General features: G+C 41.3%; 1 protein-coding gene across 1 annotated transcript in view; it reads left to right on the top strand.

Moving 5' to 3' along the window:
• The window catches only part of st6gal2a (ST6 beta-galactosamide alpha-2,6-sialyltranferase 2a), a gene marked incomplete at its 3' end in the record, with an annotated part of 37,898 nt that overhangs the window by 12,820 nt on the left and 522 nt on the right, over positions 1 to 24,556 (top strand). The window contains exons 2-6 of the mRNA XM_079170175.1: positions 3,492 to 3,549; positions 3,631 to 4,701; positions 11,215 to 11,312; positions 12,043 to 12,144; positions 16,199 to 16,373. Coding sequence (XP_079026301.1) covers positions 3,711 to 4,701; positions 11,215 to 11,312; positions 12,043 to 12,144; positions 16,199 to 16,373 — 1,366 coding nt within the window. The 5' untranslated portion in view covers positions 3,492 to 3,549; positions 3,631 to 3,710. The remainder of the gene's footprint in view (positions 1 to 3,491; positions 3,550 to 3,630; positions 4,702 to 11,214; positions 11,313 to 12,042; positions 12,145 to 16,198; positions 16,374 to 24,556) is intronic.

The following is a 24,556-nucleotide window of genomic DNA, read 5'->3' as shown; positions in this document are numbered from 1 at the left end:
TTAGACCTGGAATAGCAGCCACTTTGTTTTACTTATTGGCTAATGAGGCGTAAACGGAGCAGGTCACTGGTATAGTTATTTTTTTGGGGAATGTATTGAATTTAAAATGGAGCAGTTACTCCCCATCGTCTTTTCATCACTGTTGGGTTGCCAGGCAACCAACGGAGACTCCCAGCCAAGAAGTCTTCCGGCGCATAACCTGCTGTAAAACCACAACATGTTAGTTTCACACTTACTGATTTGAGATATGTGTTAATTAGTGAGCTTTTTCTTCTTTTTTTTTTTACACCAGGCTAGCTGTTCCCCTCTGTTTTCAGTCTTCATGCTAAGCTAAGCTAACCAGCTCTAGCTTCATGAGAGCGGTGTCAATTTTCTCATGCTTTTGGAGATGTGATAAAACTGAATATTTATATATTGGTCATTTTGAACAATTTTTCTGACAATCACATAATCCGTACAAAAGTTTTTAATTGACTATTTTAACAATTTAGCAGACGATTTATTGCTTCTGTCATTGTTGAAGCAATAAGTGAACCTGAAAAGCTAAACATGGTCTAGTTACGGCTTTTCAAATGTGAGGATTCACTTCTTTTCTCTGTGATATATTGTCGTGTACTGATTGTCTTTGTGTTTTGGAGAGTTGAAGATATAGTTGTGATGGGATGATTCGACCCTACAGAACATGCTTCCTCTGTTCAACATTCATCCGCTCATTTTTTCTCTTTCTTCCTCTCATGCCGCCACATAATTATCCTCCTGAGGGCAAATGACCCGCAAACACTTGACCGATCTCCTCATCCCCAAACGCACAGGCTTCCCCTCTGTTCCTCCAACATATTTCCACATTGGATCTTGGTTTTGCTCTCCCCGAGATCTGTGCTGTATATTCCATCAGGCTCCTTTGTTCATCGCCGTCTCCTGCTAACTAAAAGTAATTTAGTCGTCCTTTGCTGCCAGTGGCTCATTTCCATGTTTCCCGTTTTGTACTGTTTCTTTGTGTAGCCCTCACAAGACTGGCTCTGTCCTCCACCCCCGCCTCTCCATCTGTGCCACCCATTTATGTTGTTTCACCGCAGTTTCTGAAGCACCCATCCTGATTGCTGCCAGGTGAGGCAAACTAGCTGCGCACCCACATGCATGCACGGCATGCCTAAAGGAACACAAATGCACATTTCCACAGTAGGCTTGTGCTCTTTGTTGACAACATTGTCATTTGGCAGCTGTGCGATTTCCTGCTTGTTCTCTTCTCTTTTTGTTTTTGTTTGTTGCTGTTGTCATTTCCAGTTGTTAAATGGCATATTTTCCACTGTGTAACATTTGACCCCAGCCAGGTAGACATGTTGAAACTGCTACACAGGGGATTACTGTCTGACTCCTAGCCCACCTGTCAATGGCTTTAAAGCCTCAGGCAGAACATGCTGCAAGGTTTCAGAAAGTATTTAGATTGTGTGTGTGTGTGTTTGTGCAGATGTGTGTGTGTGTGTTTTGTCGGAGTAATTGCATCAGCGTTATTTTCTTTCTCCCATACTGTCTCTTCACCCTCTGGCCCAGTTGCTCCCTGGTGTTTTCGCCCTGCTTGACCAGGGTCAGTGGATGAGCTTTGGCCTCCTCTGTGTCTGCGGGGCGGGAGGCCTGGATGTCTGGGTGGGTGGAGGAGGGAGGGGGGACCGCAGGTCGCTTGTGCAGCGCTCTGCAGGACCCGGCAGCTACAGAGACAGGAAGCTGTACAGTAATTAGGACTAGAGGAGGCTTAACAGCTTTTTTTTCCCCTCCTGCCACTCGCTCTCGAGAGAGAGAAACGCTCCCACATTAAGAGACAAAAACTCATCATTACGTGTGGTTGAGAGGATTGTAGTTCCTCTGATGTGAGGAAATGTAATGCTTCATTTATTTACCTTCATTGCTGTGTATTTCACTTTGTAAGCCATCAGTGAACCTAACGTGTTGCACACCAGAGTATTGGAGTAAGTCAGTCTGATAATGATTCTTTTTTTAATGATTTGTGGGGGTTTTTGTACAGCAATTTAAATAAGCAACGGTATCATGTTGGATATTTTGAAGTAAAATGTCAAAAACCAAAGTGCATTTCAGTGGAGCACCGGAACAGTGGTTGTTCTAATGATGATAGATAATGGGAATCCCCTCCCTCTAGATGTATATCTTTTTTTAATTGGACCATTCATATCTGTTTTAAAACGGCAATTCCTTGATCAATTGTGGGTTTGTTTATCCCTAAAGTAAGAAAAAAAAAAAAACGTTGTTTTTTTCAGATTCATAACATAATATTTTTAGTGCTGGGCAACGATTAACATTTTTTTGTACAAAAGTACTGCTATATGAACAAAAGTGCAATAACATTTGGTTTGCAAACACTTTAAACAAATAAGGTTCTTTTTAACAGCAGTATTCCCTTTACACAGTAGCAGTTAAAATACAATTATAATGATTCTGATAATAGATATTCAGCCGGTGTTCACAATCTTAAAATGTGTGAAAGAGATGCAATATGAAATATACACCTTGAAAACTGCAAACCTATCTACGTCATGTTTTTTGTGTTTTGTTAAATTCTCAGTAGTGATAACTAAATGATATGCTTATTATACATATTCCAAACAAAAAAAATTAAAAAACTCTAAAAAAATAATTTTAATGAATCATTTATTTTTTGGTATTTTGGTCAGACACATATGCAATGCTGAGTACCGTGTAATATGTGTGGTATTTGTTATAAATGTACGTTGGTACAGGGAGGGACTTAGGACCCAGGGGAATGTAGGTGAAGGAAACGGGAAGAGACAGAAGAGAAGCCACACAAACACAGCTGTTCACCGCTCGCTGCCAGCGGTACTTGTGTTAAAAATGTCCGCTTAATAATGCAAATAAAACTGCGTTAACGTGCCATAAAATAATTGTCGGCATTAATTAATTAATGCGTTAACGCGATAATAACGCGTTAACTTGCCCAGCACTACATTTTTTTTTTATAATTTTGTTTTTTTTATGAAACATCACATAAAGCTTGTTAAGCCTCAGAACGTTTTTGCGCTGGTGTAACATCACAGAGCAAACGTCACAGAGCAAACATCACAGAGCAAACATCACAGAGCAATTAGTTATACATGAGTAATTAAGTGATTGTTTTAACAGTGATCTTATACGAGCGAGTGTGACGACCCCTCCCTTCCACTCATGGTCTGTGTCCTGTTTGCTCTGACGTTTAAGGATGTTAATCAGAGCCTTGTTTGGTCCCAGCAATAGAGGCTCCCTCTGTTCTTTGCCTCATCTCTTTGGCTGTGAAGTTTGATGTCAGCAGAGTTTATTTAATTTAATTAAGAAAGCTGTAACTTGATTCCAGTTAATAGATGGTCCTAAATAATCTCATTTTTGTGTTGAGAGTGGAAAGCAGCCAAGTTCTGGCCAGCAGGATTTTTATTTTTTTTTCTTCATGTTCACTCTTGACTAATAACTTTGACCTCTCCTCTCCTTAGGGTCCTGTCAAATCCTGGAGGACACATGGTTAATGAAGAAATAGAAGCATCAGTTGACGTGAGTGTCTCAAACTTCTACTCTACTAGTCCATATTCTACCCTGAGCAGTTTCATTCTGATCTTTCTTCTTCTTTTACAGGCCCTCCAGCTGTAAGTCTTGGCCGTGGGGCTTTGTTGTTGGTGGGCCGGCTGAACAGGCGTGTATGTGAGTGAGCAGTAATGAAGTCCAGTATGAGGCAGTGGCGGAGGCTAGTGCTGGTGGGAATGCTGGCCTGGGTTCTCCTCTTCCTCGCCCTCCTCTCTTACTTCCTGGACGCTCGTGTGAATGAGCCGCTGGCGTCTGTAGGCTCTTTACTCTCCCAGCACCCAGACACCCGGCGCCTCACCTCTATACAGGCCTCCCACCAACAGCATGCCAACCTGGGCTCACGGCCTGAACTGGCTTCCACACTAACTACAACCTACCCCAGAGATGAGCCAGAGCCGGAGCCCTCTGTCAGCCCCACGACTCCAGAGCTCAGCCTGGATGCGAGCCACAGCCCCAACAGTGCTCCCTACGCCGTTTACGGTAGCCAGGAGACCAGCCACCAGGACTACCTAGACCCACAGAGCCTGGCTGCCTGGTCCTCCTTTGGTACGGAAAATGTGGGTTCTCACTCAGACCCATCAGTCCAGAGTCGTGAGAGAACTTCCCAATACCAGAACCACATCAGCGCCACACGCTACCAAGGTGGGGAGGAAGAAGAAAATGAGAGGGACGATGAAGAAGAACTAGGAAACAGAATGAGGGCTATAACGGGCAGGAGGGTCGGTGGTGACTCCTCTGATCTGGAGGAATATTACTTCTCCAAGTCCATATCTATAGTGCAGCGGTTGTGGCGGGGTCGTATGTCCGCCAACATGCTGAGTCCTCGACTGCAGCGCGCCATGAAGGACTACGTCAGTGGCAACAAACACCATGTTTCCTACACAGGGCATCGCAGGGCCGCCCAGAGTGCCAAGGAGCTGCTGTGTCAAATGAAAGCCCATGCCCGGCTCAGGACAGTGGATGGGTCCGAGCAGCCCTTTTCCTCACTCGGTTGGGCTCGTCTCGTGCCGTCTCGCCCCCTGGAGCGACTTCCCAGAGGGCAGGACCAGAGCGGCTTCAAGACCTGTGCCGTGGTCACCTCGTCTGGTTCCATCCTGCGCTCAGGACTGGGCAAAGAGATCGGTGAGTGGAGAGAAAAAACAGATTGTGAACATAGGCAACAAGGGGCCACAGGGCCTCTTTTGTTAAATGAGGAAAAAGGGTTTTGTAGAAAAAGACACTTTATATTATATTCGTGAAAGCAAGGTGTGTAAAAAAAAAAAGAAAACTGTTTTTACATCAGTGCTAAAATGTCGATTGAATAAGGTATGACACACTGCTACAAAAGATACAAGCTGAAAGACCAGGATTATTAATTATGGTGTTTGTGGTCAGACCACTGGAAAAGTACTTTACCAAGAGGCTGCGATGTCATCACAGCCCACATTAAACCCTGAAAGTGCTGGACAGAACAAACGGCAGCATACTGATGATTCTGGTATTTGTTAAGCCTTTACTAAAATATGTGTTCCTGTCACAAATGTAAATTAATTTCCATCCACCTGCTTTTATGTGCATTATCATTTCACATGAGTGGAAATGCCAGAAATTAGAAATAGAAAGTTTTTGATGCTTGCTGAGATGTAAAAGTTAGTCAATCGATAAAATCCAAATGGCACAACGTGCAATGGAAAAAGGCATAGCGAATTAATCACTACATACATGATGCACATGAAAGGCCACTGACGTTTCCGCTCTACTAGAGGGATGGAAAATACAATCAGATCAGTGGACCGCTAACAACACTAAATTTGGTTCGAGTTTGCACAAAATTTGCATATAAAATTGACTGATATCACGAGAGGAAACGCCATGTAGTCACTGAAATATACAAGATTTACAAGGTTAATCTCCTTTAAGGCAGGCAAGTTTTACCACATTTGATATATCACTATATATAAGGGGGCGACTTAGCGGCCGTGGCTAAATAGAGAGCTGGGCTGTCCTTCAATCAGAGGATCGGCGGATCGAGCTCCGGCTCTGCTAGTCGCATGGCGACGTGTCCTTGAGCAAGACACTTAACCTCAAAAATTGCTCCCGTTGCTGTGCCTACAGTGTGATAGAATCTGAATTGTAAGTTGCTTTGGATAAAAGTGTCTTCTAAATGACTGTAATGTAATAAAAAGCTCAGATTGCCTTAAACACAAAGGGCTCAACCTCAAGTACACGCTGGAATTTAGGTAACTTTCATGGCATGAGATTTGGATATTTCTTGTGTGTGGTCGTTTTGGCCCGTTCATGAAATGAAAGAAAGCTCAAGTGGTCATGAAAATAAAGATCCAATATCATCACACCAGCAAAATTCACAGAATATTTCATAGAATTCATATTTGAGGTCCACTGTCATGGGCAGAACCATGACAGTGGTCAGTGTATCAGTGCGTCGGTGTAGAATAGCGCTACCTGAATAGTACAGGTATGACAAGATTACTGAGATCCTACGTTAAGATGTTAACTGTGGCTCGTCGATGAATCCAGCATTATACATACAAACATGATGAATAAGATGCTGAACTTTAAAGGTCAACCTGGACCTATATAATCCTGCAACAATTTTTTCTTTCCATTTTGTTGCATGACATTTACTGATTAACTTGTCAAGCTGATCATGAACAGGCTCGAGCGTGTGCCTAGTCGGGTATATGTCGTTGTGCTTGAGTGTGTGTGTGTGTGTGTGTGTGTGTGTGTGTGTGTGTGTGTGTGTGTGTGTGTGTGTGTGTGTGTGTGTGTGTGTGTGTGTGTGTGTGTGTGTGTGTGTGTGTGTGTGTGTGTGTGTGTGTGTGTGTGTGTGTGTGTGTGTGTGCTCTCGGTTTAGAGGCTTTGGCAGCTATTTGGTAAGTGGGGAGAGTGTGAACTCAGTGACAGATGGCTCACTCGACAAAAAAAGCAGAGCCCCCCCTCTGCTAACCAATCAGGCTCCTTCACATCACGTATAGCTTCCTTGCATTTTCTTGTGAATTCATCTGCTCAAAGCAAGCAAAAGCTTTAATATTAAGAGCTTTGGGCTTTATGCCTATATATTTACATAATACGTCTGTATACTGACAGCGTTCTATAGACACTAGCTGCCCCTGATAGCACTGTCCCAAAAAGAGAAGCCGATGCAGTGTCAGTGATGCAAACCTGCATCTGCACTTGACCCTGTGGTCGCAGTAGGATTAGCTCGTGGTGCTGTGTCAGCGCTGCAGTCTTTGTACACTGTTGCCTTCACTCGTTGAACGAAAAACGTTTCCGTTACTAAACAAATCTGAAGATTACAAGTTCAGCTTTTCTGCATAGTTGTGATCTACGGACTCTAAAATGCATTCAAGTACGCCTCTAAATGATTGTTTGGCTTATTGATGGATATGGGGGTGTCTTTGATGTTTCAGGTTTCTCTTTTAGTGCTGGAGGAAGAAGAACATTTGACTGAGTGGTGTTCCTTATTTTTAGAAGCAAAGAAAAGAGAGTCTTCAGTTTTGGGCAGCAGGCCGTGGACTTAAACTCTGCAGGTGCTTCTTAATCTCTGTTGATGTATCATCATCCCTCCATGTTGGTTGTTGGTTTATATCCAATAATGTGACCCATATGCCCATGCTGCTAACCAAAGGAAGTGGAAGTGGTCTTTTCTGCACCACACCTGCATCTTTGTTTCCTCCATTTTGAACATGCATACCTTGTAATATTCAATTTGAAGCCTCAAATACGCCCCCAGAGAGTCGTTATGAGATTATCGGAAAGTCATCAAATAAAGAAATGTAATTTATGACTGTTTATTCTCTGAGGGCAAACGCATAAATCTTTATTTCAGGGTATTGGTTCAGTGTGTCATCATGGTATTCAGTTCTTAAGAAAAGAGATTTTGCTTGTCGGGACCAAATGACTTGACGAATGAGATCAATGTTCTGGAGCTGATTAATTATTGAACAGTGTTGGAAAAGCTTGACTTTGTTACATCAATTCTCAGGCTCAGCTTTAACAGAAAATCAAACAGAATTGATCCCCTTCTGTCTGCTTCGTCTCACCCTGCTGTCCGTCCCAAAAGGCTGCACTGCATCAAAACCTACATATTTTTGCATCTGTGAATTGTGACAAATAGCCGAAAGATGAACGTGGCAATCATAGTCTTTGTCTGTGCCATTTGCCGGCAGACTGACATTTAGATTATTGTTTTTTTTCCCAGTGGCTGCAGCACAGAGTTCACCCTGTGAGAGCTTTGTAACTGAGGCTTTGGTTTAGTGTGGTTTGTGTTTGATGTGACTGCCATCATGTGGTGTACAGGATCAACTGCATCCCCAGAACACGAGGGATGGAGAAAATAACGGGACCACGTACAGCATTATTCAGTGAAAGTATTTATTTTTGTGAAGTTTAAAAGTTTTTGATGAATAGTTTTGACTAAACTCACTGGTAATTTTTGAGATCATAGTTTTTGGTATTGATGAGTAAATCCCCTCAGTCTGAGCTGCTGAAGCCTCAGCCTACCGTCCCTCTTTGTTTAAGTTTTTGCTGCAAAACGGCGACAAAAGCATTCATTCAATAACAAGAACGTTTCCATATTGTGTGAAGATGTGTGTCCAAGCACGGAGATGGGTAAAACTCTTCCAACATACTCCGAACACCCAACATATTCTCTCCCTGGTTTAATTTGCCAACATGGAAGTTTGCATCCACACTTTTAGACCGACAAAGACAGCCAACTTTGAAGTAACTAAACTGCAGCTACCACGGGGCAGTTGTATAAAGTTGAAAGCCGACATTGTAAAATGTCATGTGGGAAGAGGAAAATAACATGTCAGACATGAACCAACTGAAATTAAACTTGATTACACTACTGCTCCTCTGTTGACTCAGACACTGACAAATGTACTCTTAAGCTTTAAATGAATCAAACTCTCTATGGCGGAGTATGATTAATGGTCTTGTGATACTGTAGTTTAATCACTGTACGTCTCGCCAGCTTCACATACTTTATGGCAGTTCCTGATGATGTCGAAAGCACAACACGTACTATAAACCTGAACCAGACCAGTGGACGGACCCGTTTGTCTGGTTACAGTTGAAGAAAGCCACGTTTTGCATTTATCCATTAATATGAACAACTCTCAGCTTTTAACATGTTGTTCTGTCTGTAATGCAGTATACACAGTCACCAGAAATATAGAAACACCTGGTTGTTATGAATACTTTAAGACGGGCGCAGTGCCCTCTTGAGACCATGAATTGGATTGTACGGATAAACCTAATAAACTGGAGTGTTTTTAAGACCAACTGCTCCCATTAAAATCCCTCTATTCTTTAAAAAAAACAAATATTGTAGAAAATAAATGTGAAGTGGGTTTCACCCATGAGACATTGCAGTCACGGAAATAGAAAGACGATAATAGGGGGAAACGAGGTGAGGGTTGAATATCGATCCTGGTCTGGTTAAGGTTAATCCAATGAACAAGTGGGAAATGGTGAGGAAAACGTGTTCATGTTGCATAATATGTATAAGTGGTACCTGGGAGTCACGTAACATTTGAGTGCAATACAGAACATTGGTATTTTTTACTTTTGATATTTGAGTGGTTTTTGAATTTCTCCGGAAGTACTTGACAGTTAGAAACCTCGAGGGCTCCTCCGCGAAGAAATCAAATTATTTTTGGATTAGACTGCTCACCACTCTGCCGCCTGTAACAAAGGTCACGAGAAAGGCATCGCTTCATTTTAAGGGGCCATAGTATGATTAGATTGACAATCACTGGCTATGTGAAAAAAATATCCATAGAAATGATTTTTCATGAACACATTTCGACAAGCTGGAACGGCTGCCCTGAGGCATGTTCCATAATTGATGTCACTCAAGCAGTCCTGGTGGGTTTCTCACCATGAAGAGACTAACGGTATATAGGCCTTTCTATTAGTATTTATGAGTAGGCTTGCTTGAACCCCATTATTTTATTCTGTAGCAGTACTATAACACAGTATATGTACTGTATATGTATGCAATAAATACCAATGAGTGTGTACATCAGGCAAAGGCACATTTATTTATGTAGTACAATTCATTGGTTTAAGTTCATTTCAAAGTTCTCAACATGCATTTAAAGAAATACGTCACTGATAAAATGATGGCAAACATGAATGTAAAACATGTAAAACTTGTCTTCAGACAGTCAATACTAGTCAGTGCATCAAAACATGAAAAACGAAATACCCTGGAACAATACAAACTAGAAATAGTAATTAAAAAAATAATAATTACATGACATAGATGCATAGTTGTAAAAAATAATAAATCATAAATGTAACGATACATTGATGAAATATAAAGAAAAACTATAATTTGGTGCATTTTTTTTCTTTTTCACAAAATATTCTTTAGTCTGAATATTGGGTGAAATATTGATGATGTGAGTTTCCTTATACAAGTCAAATTAACCTCAGTTGATTGGACCAAGAACGATCCCTGCTTTAAGAAAACATTCTTGAAAATCCATCATAAGAAACCGACATGTTTACAGTATTGTATTGGAGCAGGAGGGCAAACTCAATGTCGAGCTAGTGTGCCCGTTTTGAGTGTTTGCAATAGGTCGTGTTGTGAATGCCAATCGGTGGTGTAACAGTCAACTGGCTGCAGTGATGAAGGAGTATCAGATCAAAAGCTGCAGGATCATCCATTCTGGTGTCAGATCAACACACGAGAAGCACCCGTGGGACTGATGGTTCGATCCACAGACAGGCAGACGTTACAGGTTTCTAATTATTACTACGACCATCCATCAAGCTGAGGATTTCATGTTGGTGCGTGTGAACTGTGAGGGACACTATATGTACAAAACATACCAAAATGTGGACAGAATTAGTGGTGAGACTGTAATGTTTTCTTTGTATTTATGGTGGTTCATCAGTTTCAGGAGCCAACCACTAGAGAGCACTTTGGTTATGTCTGTAAGCCTGACGATCGTTAACGGTCACATCATGATTTGCAGTGAGCGTGTCGTCATTGTGACTTCACTACAAAAAGATTGTGTGTGTGTGTGTGTGTGTGTGTGTGTGTGTGTGTGTGTGTGTGTGTGTGTGTGTGTGTGTGTGTGTGTGTGTGTGTGTGTGTGTGTGTGTGTGTGTGTAAATGGTACGAGTGGGAAGTCATTCATATGCAAACAACCGTGTTCTTGTTTCAGTGCGCATCATCGTGCCTTTCTATGTAGTTATTCTTTATTTCTTAAAAGTTGCTTCCAAAATTAAAGACTCTGCAGCAAAATCCAAACTCAGCGGTGACCAAACAAAGACCTCGACGAGCTCTTGCTGATGTGACACTTGATTTGAAATTGATGTTTACGTATGTTTTTCTGCCTCGGTTTGTCCCAGTTTGCATTTATCTGAGCAACTCCAGAGTGTGAAACCTAAAACCATATATATTGCCTGATTATAAAGAGCTGTCCGAGAGAGGTTTTTGTGAGGGGAAAAAAACAAAAAATTTCAGCATATTAGGAGGAAAAAAACATTGGTGTCATACTCGTGTATACCCAGCTTTAGTTTTCATATTTCCTGTGTACTTGCGCAATAACATGTATGCTGCAAGGTCAGTTCATTACCAGCTTCAAGTGATGTGGTCTGCGGTTTTTCTTTCAGATACTCATGATGCAGTCTTACGGTTCAACACGGCACCTACGGAGGGATATGAGCGAGACGTGGGCAACAAGACCACCATCCGCATCATCAACTCACAGGTGAGGGAGAGTCTGGCCTTGCATGATGCACGATAATGAATTATTGATGGATGTATAACTCAGCGGGCTGTGTCACTCGCTGAAACGCGTGTAAAACAGATGTTGAAAATATTAATGATTTATGACTTCCCTTATTTCTTGACATATGCAGTGGATGTTGATTTATTGATGTCTTGTTTGCATTTTGTGCTTCCACGGATTCTATTAATTTCAGCTCAGCCACCACTTGAGAATATTAATGATTATCAATCAATAATACTTATTTGCACATTCTTACTCTATAATTGGTATGTATGTATGTATGTATGTATGTATGTATGTATGTATGTATGTATGTATGTATGTATGTATGTATGTATTTATATATTTGAGGATGGTTCAGGTTTTTTATGACACATTATTTTAATCTTGGCTTAAAAATAAACATACTTACTCTGCAGTTCTCCTCAGCTCTATTTTTCTTGTTTCTTGTAAATTTGTGTACTTCCATCGAGAGCGAAGTGGAAACCGGAGTCAAATTCCATGTAGCCTATGCGTACGCATCCATGGCCAATAAAGCTGATTCTGATTCTGTATACTGGGTTAAACAGCTAACCCGGCTCTGTCCAGAGGTAACACAGTCTGGGTACCAGCAGCTCTAAAGCTTGATATTTCAAATGCCTGGCAATGTTGACCAGACTTCCGGCGTCAATACAACTGCCCGTAAAATCAGGACTTCTTGCTTTTACAGATTTTGGACAATCCTAAGCATCGATTCAACACAAGCTCAATCTACAAGAATGTGACTCTGGTGGCCTGGGATCCTGCACCTTACACTGTCGACTTACACAAGGTATGTTTTCTGTGCATCCAATGAGCCTGTTAATCACACAAAACATATAACCACTTCATAGTTGTAAATCGACTAATGATTCTCGGATTTTTTTGCTAATTAAGGAAGTTTAGAAATTGGACCATCATTGTTGGGATCGGACACATCACCACTTGTGTGTAATGGTTCTGCTAAGGCGCTTTTCCACAGAGCTGGAATCGTACTTGTTTGGTTTGAAATGTGAGCTAAGTGGGTGAAGGCGGCATACAAACAGGGAGCAGAGGGACAGGGGAGTAAAGGGAATATTTTCACTAGAATAAAAAAAAAGAAAGAAAATATAATAACTAGAACGTGTGTTTTTAGCTTTGGCCAAAATTAGCCTAATGTGGACAAATTAAGTGGCCACTTAGTTGAAGGACATATGGGTCAAGATTCTCTGCACAAGTGGTTTTGCGTGCTTTTATCCGAAGCAGAACTGTGTAAGCTGCTTACCAAACAAAAAGAGAATTTGTATTCAGAAGAAGCTGAGGCATTAGGGAGTTCCTCTGCTCGATCTAAAAACATTGTATCCATTCATCAATGAATCTAGTGGGAGAGTCGCGATTCAGTCGGCGTGAGGATATCTGGGGAGGTGTCATGTAACAACACATGGATGTCGTACATTTGTTGGAGCCGGCTTCTGATGTTTAACAGACCAAGCCTGTGGTGAAGCTTAAAGTCTTGATGTCCAAGTGTAACACGCTCATTAGAGGTAGCAAAGGGCAGATTGGTGGACGCAGTATAGACACGGGAGGATAAAATAGATTTTTGAAGGAGACACAATTAGGTGGAGTTCTATGCCTGCCTCAACCGGTAGTTTTATGAAACATGGGAATGATCTGTACAATTGACCGACTGTAGATATCTGTAGTGGGAGAATTTGCAGGGTTGTTGGCCGGTCATGGCTTCTCATGAACAGCGGATCAGAAGCATGGGGAGCATGGACATTTGATTCAGTCCTCATAACAAGGTGTGCTCGTATTCTTCCAGTTCTTTAATATATTCCTGGCTGCATCAAGGAAGCCTACAAGAGTTAACCCAAGATATTTTATATATTGTATAATATTGCTGCCATTTTTATCAAACGCAGATGATTTCCATTGTGTGGACGTTTTTAAAAACCTTTGCAATACACGTTCATCCTGTCCTCTTGTATTGTAACCCATAAACTGTACACAGCTCCCTAGTTGGGGGGGGTATTCCCAAAAGTCCGCATTATCTATTAGATTATATCAATCTTGTGATCTGATAGGAGTAGAACACTCCCTTAGCAATAGTGGCTAAACTTTTGGTGTGCCATGCCCTCTGGCAAACATACTGTTTTCTTCCCGATCTTTATCGCAGGATTCCCCCATATAGATGACTTTGCTTTTATTGAGTCAGGCCCAACATTTTATGGACTTTGCTTCAAATCTCTGGTGAGTGCTGCAGTGATGGATTGATATCCCCTTCTAGGGAGGACTGTGATGGTGTTTGATTCAGAGTATCTTACATCTAAAAGGGGAGGTAAGCTACTTCCCTCACCTCTATCCAGCCCAGATGTGAGCCGCTCCCTGACCAGTGTTTGCATAGTTTAACCATTTCAAAAGCAGCGTTGTATAATTCTATATTTGGCAATGCCAGTCCTCCTCTCCCTTCTGTAATGATAAACAGCTTAATCATACAGACTCTCGGTTTCATCCCATTCCACAGGTAATCCATAACTACCTCCTAATACTACTGAAGCACTGATACAAGAAAGGAAGCTTCATGGAAATATAGTTCATCTTTGAAGATACCATCATTCTAACTGCTTTCATTTCCCCCTACAGAGATAAATTCAACATTTTCCACTTGGCACAGCTAGTCTTGATTTTTTTTCTATGTCCTCCTGAATCAATGTTATACACAGATATTTCATCCCCGAAGGTAGACATTGAAATGGAAATACTCCAATGTCAGCAAAGGAGCAACATTTTTGCCAGTTTATCTTGGAGCCTGAATGGGAGGAGAGCACCCACTCCTTTGATCCGTCACCCGTGCTGTGCATATCACAAAAAACGGTGTACTACCAATCCAATGACTTTTAGAACCACTTCAATAAACCCTCTATCCTACCTTGTTGTTATTCAGGGTGTGTTCTGCTGCCACAATCAATAGCATCCAAGACTTCTGCGAGTGCTGAAGTCTTCTGATAGATATCCTAAAAAACACAAAAGCGATTAGCATTCTGCATGTAGCTTTCTCTCTGAATAATTTCCATTATTTGTCCAATTTGTATTATCTTGGAATATTAATTATGTCCTTCATTTACTATTCATTTACTATTATTCATTTGCTTTTGCTATTTCATTTTTTTTCACAAGCTAATAATAGACCCACTTGTCCCTCTAAATGAACAGTGATGACTTTTCAGGCTTTAACCTTCAGTTCCCTGCAGGAGCCGACTTCGTTATGTGCAGCCTGTCTCGTTCACTAATAATACCCTGGCGTGTCGCTCAATACAATGCTGGTAGCAAGCTATTGTTTTGAAGCCCATCACTGAAACGGCTATTTCAAGGATGGATGACGACAAAAGGGTTGATCAGTTTGTCACTGCTCTTGAAAAAATAGCAAAAGTACAAGCGTGTGTTCAGCACATTGTCGTGTAGCTGCAGCACCAGCAACCACGTTACTCAACAACAGACTAGGGGGAAACCGTACAAAGCAAACAGTGACACAGGAAATACAAAGTAATCCCATTAAGACAATTGTTTGATTTAACTACACTGGGGTATTCCCATAAGCAGAGTTAATATCCTTTGTGTGTCTCTATCATTTGTTTTAAATCATTTGTATTTGCAAAAAGGAACACTCTCCATTTTAGTTTTTACAATAAAGTGTCCGATGCAGTCCAAACACGATGTTACAAAATGTTGACTGTAGTTCAGAAACTAGCATGGTTTGTGTTTTGTAATGTGTTTTTGTAGCTCTGATGAAAGTATGCTCTGTCCGTCTGGTGTGAGGAAAGATCTGAAGTGCATCAGAAATATGAGAGAAAAATGTGTGTGTGTGTGTGTGTGTGTGTGTGTGTGTGTGTGTGTGCGTGTGCGTGTGCGCGCGCGTGCGCGCTGGAGGTTTGGGCACTACGTTTTTCGTGATTGACCATTGCGTAGCTCCAGAAGGCTGTGCTATCAATGTAAGAATGTGTGTCATTTAGTTTCGTCCTGATGGACAGGGGGCACCTTGCATGGTAGCCCGAATCATCAGTATCGTATGCATGAATGTGTTTGAATGGGTGAATGCCAACATGTAGTGTAAAGCGCTTTGATTGGTCGGAAGACTAGATACGCAATACATATGAAATGCTATTCATTATTTACCGTTTATTGTTCAATTTCTGATGTCAAAAATGTGCCTGCCTGGCCCTCGCAGCCGCAGACGGCACAGGGCAGAATGCTGCCTGTCAGACTGAGCCAGTCTGATACTTTCAATACTGTGGGAGATGTGAGTGGCCCCTGCCAGCTTGTTTTTGTTGACATCTGCTTTGGCTCGGTCATTTTCACTGCGAACCTACCGAACTGCGAACTATAGTGTTCCAGCTCACCTGGGCTTGCCGGGCCTTGTTTTGATTCAGTGCAGTGGTGACGTGCTTATACAAACTGAGGAGGCAGGTGTCGGCAAGACGCCATAAAGAACACCTTAATAGCTTAAGATTTCCTCTAGAGATGCTTTAAGACAGATGAAACTACTCTGCTTTGTGTAATAAGTTGTGACCGATATGGTCTTTCCACAAAAGAAAATGCAATTACTTGGTATAAAAATCTTAAAATTCCATCTACTCCTCTCTCATTTAAAAAAACCAAAGTTATGAATAAGCAAATATCTTCCAGTCCAAGAGTTTAACTGCTAGAAATATTACGTCTCTTACTTCACTCCATTGACTGAGTGTTTTTGCTTGTTGGATGGGATACGGAGGGGAACTGAAAAACCTGTCACTTCATGACTAACGCATTGATTTCATCTTTCCATCTGAAACCGTGGTCTAAACTGAGGTGTCCGTCTCTTTCTTCATCAGTGGTATGCCAGTCCGGACTACAACCTGTTTGGGCCGTACGTAGAGCACCGCAAGCTCCATCCCGGCCAGCCCTTCTACATCCTTCACCCAAGCTATGTGTGGCGACTCTGGGATGTGATTCAGGGCAACACTCAGGAGAATATCCAGCCCAATCCTCCCTCGTCTGGCTTCATAGGTGAGTACACACATGCATTAATAAAGCCGATATGCATTCAGTGTACGTCTGTTCCTTTCCCCTGTACGCTTATATTTCAATTTCATTGCCTGCTCCGAGAGCAGATGCAAACACACACACACGCACACACACACACACGCGCGCACGCACGCGCGCGCGCACGCGCGCGCGCGCTCTAAGAAATTATGACATTTTACTCTCAGTATATCAGCATGCAGCGGGGCTTTGCGATGCGCTTCAAAGCAGCACATCCGTGCAGGAGTTGGCGGTGATGTGTCCACTGTAATCTCATTTTAGAAGCTCTCCAGCATGTCAATATTGGTCTCTTCCACTTACATTTTCAGACGCTTGAAATGCTTTCCCCCCCCCTTCACAGCCATATGTAAAACAAAAAATGTTATGGTGGTTATACCCACTTTCTCCTCTGTACCCCTCTACGTTGTACAATCACCTCACCATCGACCACGACACCACTGACCAGGAGCATTTGTTTACCTCTGAAGCGACGGACCATTATTCTTATGGTTGATCCGTATAGTGTCGAGTGACACATTCTGTGTCATATTGAGTGTACTCGTCAAGAATGATTCCTCATTGCTGTGGATTCCTCAATAATAGGTTGTCACTTTATTTGGTGCCGAAGACCAAACAACATAACACAGATTCTGGAGCTATATTTCAGTGTAGCTAGTCGCAATGAACATCTTGTATTTATCACAGTATAGCTATAAATCTCACATATCTGTTATTGAATTGCTTTTGCAGCAAGAGAGATAAAACCTGCACACTATATTTTATTTCTCTTTGACTAATGGTTGTGAACCACAACAGTACAATTGTGGGCTAGACAGCTAAACGATGGGCTGAAATGAGCTATCAAGCATTATAAAGTTGAGGGGAGCTGCAGATTTAAGTGACAGGGTAATTTCCTATGGGTTCATCACTAAAAGTGTCTCCTTTGATGTTGTCATTTGATGTGTTGTTACTATGAATACATGAATCATAGCTGCTTTTAAGAAAAGCTGAGGCTGATGGAAATTCCATTGGTTTTTCGGATACTCAAAACCGTTAGCGTTGCTCGAGGCTAAAAGTGGATATCTGAGAGGAAAAACACCATAAATGACATCCTCGTAAAAAAAAATGATTTGCTGTTGACAAAATACCATCAAGATCAGAATCTACTCGTCACAAATCATTTAAGCAAAGCATAAGTAATATAACATAAAAAAAAAGAATAAATGGAACAGAACTAAAAACAATCGAACAATGATAGATGACATAAGCCGATTTCACCAGACACACTTTGATCTGTTGGAACTGAAATAGCCCCTCATCAAACACAGTAAACCAGTCCTGCTCCTTTACTGCACTGGCTCTCAACCACAGTGTGGCTGGTTTTCTGTTCTGATTGCAGTTTAATATACGCAGTCACTGAATAAGATGGCCTGAATCAAAGGCAGCAGGGCTTTAAATTTAACACAACGCTATTAAATTCTAAGGCCTCACTGCTTGCGTCCTTTTTAATTAAACTGTAATGTCGGCGTGTATTTCTTGCAGGGACCCTTTGTTTCTATTCTTGTCGTGTTACCTATATGGTAGAATAAACGTGCTGCAAATTAGACAGGTTTCTGGTTATTTCTGCTTCAGTAAATGCTGTTTGTATAGATTATCCTTTACCCAGCTGTGAGCAGTGAATGACCTTTAATAAAACACAATCCCCCCTCGCTATGTAGTTAGACATTTCCGCCTTTCTTAATTGACAGCTTATCAACTGTTGCTATGGCACACATGGCTGACTTACAAAGGAGTGCAAATGGGAAGGTTTTGTCTTCCTAACACTCATTACTTTACACTACATTCATTTGGCAGATGCTTTTGTACTTAAATAGGTGTGCTCAGAGCCCTTTAAAGAGAGAGTCCGTTCATTTCCGTTCACTCCAACGGACCCGATTTTTTTTTTAATGGTAATTGCTGTTAATAGTTCCCGGAAGTTTGCAGCGTATACTAGCAGCGCCATAGAGATGCAGCGGAATGGAACGTTCGTGATGGACTTTTAACAGGTAAGACGTTTAAAGAAAGATATTTTATGTTATCGCCACAATCAAATGAACATTTGCATGTGCATTACAGCATGTAAGTGGATTTTCCACCACTAAATTAGTAGATTTAGATAATGTTAACTGATAGAAGATTAAGCTAATTAACCATACTGGATAAAGTGAGCAAAACATAACGGTAAATATGGAATAAACAGACTGTGAATTGTAAATTCAGTTTGAATAAGGCCATTTTATCACACGCTGTGTAATCAGAGGGATAAAGGCTTCTGAATGGGATTTTTTTTGCAGGATGGGGGGTTTAAATATGAATATTAAATGTTATATTTTATCAGCTAAATTTAACATTGGGGCATGTGATTGTAGAGTTGTGGATGTAGGTAATGGAATGAGCATATGCACTTTGCAGTAAGAGCCATTATAATACAATAATAAAAGGAAGAGAGATATGTTTGTGATGCACTGCTACTGGTGTGAATTCAGAGTGCATATTTGAGACTTCAAGAAGTCACATTGGGTTGAATTATTTAAGGCTTTGTGACTCTTGATTATTACCCGTCAATATTATGTTGCAGCTCAGCTGATTGATTTGTGGATATGGGAGAGCGAAGTTGGAGGAACTATGTAAGATTGAAAACACAAGGTGAGTTTACAATAGGCCAGCAATTTTGTATTGTAGTAGTATTAAACAACTGCATTATATACATAGTCATATTAAGCATGTATTATATTACTGTATTATGTAGTGAATTTTGTTGGTGTATATTAGTAAGCTACTTGAGGAGCATAGATGCTGCAGGTCAGGAGTGTTGAGTTGACCTTGGTGAGATTGAAAACATAAGGTATGTTTCAAATAAGACAGCAATACGGAGTTATGCTAAACATGTATTATACTGCCATATGATATAAGGGATTATACTAAATATTTATAGTTCCTGTCCAAGCCTATAAAGGTGTGTCTGACCCTTTCTCCTCTGTCCCTGTCTCTCTTTCAGCACAAGAACCACACTATTCAAAGGAGACAACCAACTCATCCTGCACCATGAGTCTCCACTCCCTGGTTTTGCAGGCTTTTCCCTTTTAGTTAAAAAAATAAAAATAAACCCAATCATCCGTCAATCTGAAAACCTGCCAAGATTTCTGTGTATTTTCCCAGTGAGATAAAAAAATGGATTTGAAGACACCCGTTTTGTGAGCTTGACATTTTGATGACTGCGTGTGCGCGTGCGTGCGCATATGTCTGCATATGTCTGCATATGTCTGCATGGGCATCACTAGGTTGCTGGTCCAATTGTAGTGGACATGATGTTGTGTTGTTTCCTTTCACCTGTCCAGGGACTGCAGATGGAAATGACAAAACACCTCTTCTTCTTGTTGAGAATAATGTGTTCATGTACATGGTCCCTGATGTAAATAAACTAAACTATATAAATATGAATCACCCCAATGGTGTGGCCTTCGTTTGTGAAAAAATGCAAATGCAGTGTTTGAATATGAAACCACCATGAATTGAAGAAATGGTAGAATGGTTATGTAATCTGAATATTGATACATTTTCACATCACACTAAGAGTGTGACGTGACGATCGAGCATTTTGAACTTTCATTGACGGGACTCTCTCTTTAAAGGGCTCTGGGTGTGCTCAACCTTCAAAGGAACAAGAGCTACATTTTTCTTTTCAGGAAAGTAGTACATGTCAGCATGGGGCGTCAATTACTCCTACGCCGATGCTATACGTGGAGGGTGCTGTGTGAATTATTTTTATTTTTTTTAAAGAAATACAGTCATACAGCTACAAGAGGGAGGGCATGCACTGCAACATGTTAGTACACGTGTCATTCTTGACACTCTTGACATTAGTTCATTGCTGTCAAAGTCCAAATCTTAACTGATGTCTACTGCTCTTTTTCAGTATCACAGAAAAGACAGACCGCATGTTCAAGCTGTTGATTGGAAAATCCATTGACCGTAATGTGGTAATTTGATTAGAGCCCAACATGTCACTTTTATAAAATGGCATTTTTCATATAGTTTTTTTTGTGTTTGTATTCTTACCATTTTCACAAGGACTTCCACCTTCTCTTAAAATACAGCACCGCAATGATTCTCTTGCACAGCAATACTATTTATTTAAAGAATAACAAACGATAACAACTTGAGACCATCTTGCGATGGGGTAACACCAGCCGCAATGCCAAATCGGGCCAGGGACAACGGCCCCTTCCCCACTCCCTATCCCCCTTCTTGCGGCGCCCTTGCTCGGGCCACACCCGTCTTCAAAGTCAGCCTTCATTTTCATCTCGACTACACGCCTGTAACGTAACGTGACTGCATCTTGCACGGTTGCGATGACAAAATCTGTCTACAGGTGGACACGTTCAACCGTTCAATTTCAACAGTTTGTGTATTCCACTTCACTGATGCTGCTTCCTGTTTGTCTGTTGATAGACTCTCTAATCCACATGTAAACATGTGTTACAACACAGCTGTGTGCTCTGGTGCCTTATTGGCACACTATTACTCCAACTGGTCATACTCAAACTGGCCTCTCTTCCTAGCATGGGAAATTAAAACCAGGTGAAATATGCGCCATTTGCCATCCCATAGAACCTTTGATGTGCTCCTCTTCCTTTGACATGTTGCAGCAGTAATCACCATCGACGCCTCCACAGTAGAAACCTCCCATGGCTTCCACACTCTGTCACAGCTTTTACTTGACCAGTGACTCCTAGAGAAGGTGGAGCTCTTTAATTGGATTACGGTTCACATCGGTGTCTCTCCGAGACATTGTCCTCATTCGGAACAATTTAGAATTTAATGTACAAAAAACATGCAACAAAATCATGCAGTAACACAAAGCAACTATATCAAAAGCGGGAACACAGACATAAAGAAATAATACGCCTACCTGCAGATCAAAATTATAATATTTTAAGCATATACAGCTTGAAAGTTGTGTGAGAACAAGGCTGGAGTAAAGAGGAGGCAAAGACGGCAGTAACATGATTAAAACATCAATCCACTTAAGACACTCATTGAAGAAGCACAACTCTGACTGGCATTTACAGCAGCGCAATGACTTCCAGTGTAATCAGAAGGAAATGTGCTCGGTAAACGATCACATTGACAGGTGAGTTCATAATAAACATGTACATCCTTTAAACCTCTTAATACCAACTATTACAATTTTGAATTGATCAAACAATGAATATTGAAAGGACACATAAAATAAGGACTAAGTACTCTATATGGCCAAAAGTAGATGTCCTTGTGTTGTGTTCTTTTGTGCAATGCTCATTTTGTAAAATGAAGGGGAATCCCAATGCTATAACATACAATAATATTTTAGACAATAATGTGCAGTTTCGGGAAGATCCTTTGCCAGTTTCAACATTACAATGTGCACAAAGAAGACCCAAAAAGAAATGGGTTCCAGAATTTGGTGCTCACCTTGACCCTTCAAACACCTTTTTAGGATGAATTGGAAGCAATACTGTGAGCCAGGCCTCATCACAAAACCTCAATACCCAACCCAACATTGTGGCTGAAGTAGTGCCAAATCTTGATGAAAGCTTTACTGTAAAAGTGGTATAATAATGTGTAATGTTCAGGTGTCCACATACTTTTGGCCATCTAGTTGTTCAGACATTTAGTACTTTTGTGTCTATATCAAAAACTCAAGGACAAACATAAGCTTGCACATAAAATACATTTACTTTTTTTAATGCATTATACTTTAGTTCATATTCCACGCATCTGCTTTGAATGTTATCAGCCGACTGAATGGGCGTTCTCTGCCGTTCTCAGCCTCATAGATATGGGTCCGAAGGGGCCTGATTCACCTACTAGTATGTTCAGAAGGCCTTTGAAATCTATGGTTGATTGCAGGTAGGAATTCAAGATGACGAAGACAACCTCTAGTAGACAAAGGCTGCGTGGTGTTTGGGGTGGATGGATGGCTCAACTCATGTATTTCTTTTAACCCAAACCTCAATCTTTTCACAAACCCAAGCAAGTAGTTGTGTTGTTTTGAATTCACAACGTTAACTTTTACTTTGACGATGCGGAAGCTGCAGGTTGACCCGTCTGAAGCATTAGAATGGTAGTGATAACCACTGATGACAGCCGTTCAATCGGCTGGTAACATTTTGAATGGGTGTTCCACGGCAGTTCACGCCCTAAGTGTGGCTGTCCAGCTGAGTCATTGCTGCTTCATCATGACTGTGTTTCCTGTCCGGTCACGTTGAGAATATTCAGGCGCAGGTTGTGCCCCACTGGGGGGGGCCGGGCTTGTGTGCTTGGTGGCCGAGGTGCTGCCGCACTGGTTGAGAGCGTCAGTGGAGACCTGGGCGGTGCAGGCCACCGTGTTACTGTAGACTCTGCGGTTCAGATGGATCACCGTGGTCTTGGAGGGCATGGAGGTGTTGCGGTTCTCTGCTGACCAGTGATCGCAGTGAAACAGAATCAAGAAACACCTGTAGAACTGAGAAAGAGATGGAAAGACAGACAGTGTGAACACAACATAGCAGCTCAAACGGAGAGTTCTTGGAATCATCAGAGATGGGTTGACCTTGGTTTCATGCTCGCAGAGAGACTCGAGGTACAAGTCCGCTCGGAGTTTGTTTGGGCAGAAATCGTGCCTTAGTGCACTTCCATGTCAACATGATGACATGACGCCTGAGAGTTAAAAATGGTCCCCCAAAGTCGTGTTGTAGTCTGGTTAGTTTGACCTTCATTTAACACAGAAGAGGGAAAAGGTCTGAAAGCTGCTGTCTGAAATATACGTGTTTTCTGGATATTGTGAGGGACTGAGTCATGTCTTTTCTTTCTCTTCTGTCGTCATTCTTTTGCGTCAGAATAAATACATTTGTACAATTTGCGGCGGATGTTTGTCATCACTCACTGCTTGCATATTAATTGAACACATTGAAGGCAAATGTGATATGAGTAACAAACAATTATGTAAGGGTACCTTTTTGTTATGCAATGGGCATTACTTTAGCATCATTGTGCTGATTCGGATGGCTTATCTCCATCTGCAATTGTGGAAAGCAGTGTAAAATCAATGGAAATAAAAATGGTCCTCCAGTTATGCTAAAGTGAAATTTATTTTTTACGTGAAAAACATGTTTTCCTTGGTTTTGTAGGACTGCATTTTAAAGGTTAATGAGATGTATTGTAAACTGGTCTAACGCACATTGTGTCTGACGAGATTTCATTTACACTTGATCCGTGTGTGGTATAATTGTGAGAAAGTGAGGTCTAGATTGGACAAATTAGAGGGTCACACTTCTGGATCTTATTAAGAAATCAATACAGAGCCAACTGGCTTACGAACATGCTATAGAGAAAAGGCTTTAGCAATACACAGGACACGCTCATACATTCTGTAGGAGGGATTTTGCTTGGGTATTCGTGGCGATGTTGATCATGCTGGAGAGCAACAATTGAGAAGGAGAGTTGTGAGCAGAATAACAATACTGAGAGAGAAATGATAAACAGACACTGGCAGGGATGTTCAAAGAAAGGTGGAATGAAAAACAAAAACATACAGTGGAACTGGTTTCTCTTCGTGTTGGCAGCACGTCACAGTGTATGAAAGATATTATGCAGAGCACGCTGTGGCAGGCAAACTCACTGTCGTCGTATTCATATATTATGGATTCAGTTCTATTTTTATCCTTATCTATAGGACGGTTTTGCTGAGCGTGCATGCTCTTTATCAGCACATCCGAACTTCACATTTACACATAAGATAACATTTCCACATTTGAACTGAAGTGTATCTGGTGATGAAAACAAAGAAATGTCATTAACCACAAGGTGACATTAAAGGACTATCTTTTTTTGTTGTTGTTGATGAGTAAGAAAGTTAAATGAGAACAATCATCAATCAATACTTTTCTGGTATGTGAGTCTGGTAAATACAACCTTATAGCCAGCAGTCATTTAGATTAACTTATCATATCCAGGCGTATCTCCACAGTGCTGTATCAGCGATAAAGGAAAAGTCTGGCTGCACTCATTCTGGTATAGGGGGGGGAAAAAAACAACCTCTAGCTTGGTTGTATGTCTTTAACCCAATCACAATCGTCTCGGGCGGCACTAAGCCTCGCATGCAGCAA

Source organism: Pholis gunnellus (genome assembly GCF_910591455.1).
Source record: "Pholis gunnellus genome assembly, chromosome: 12".
Classification (NCBI taxonomy): domain Eukaryota; kingdom Metazoa; phylum Chordata; class Actinopteri; order Perciformes; family Pholidae; genus Pholis; species Pholis gunnellus.
The sequence above is the reverse complement of the archived record's forward strand: the minus strand, read 5'-3'. Positions and strand labels throughout refer to the sequence as shown.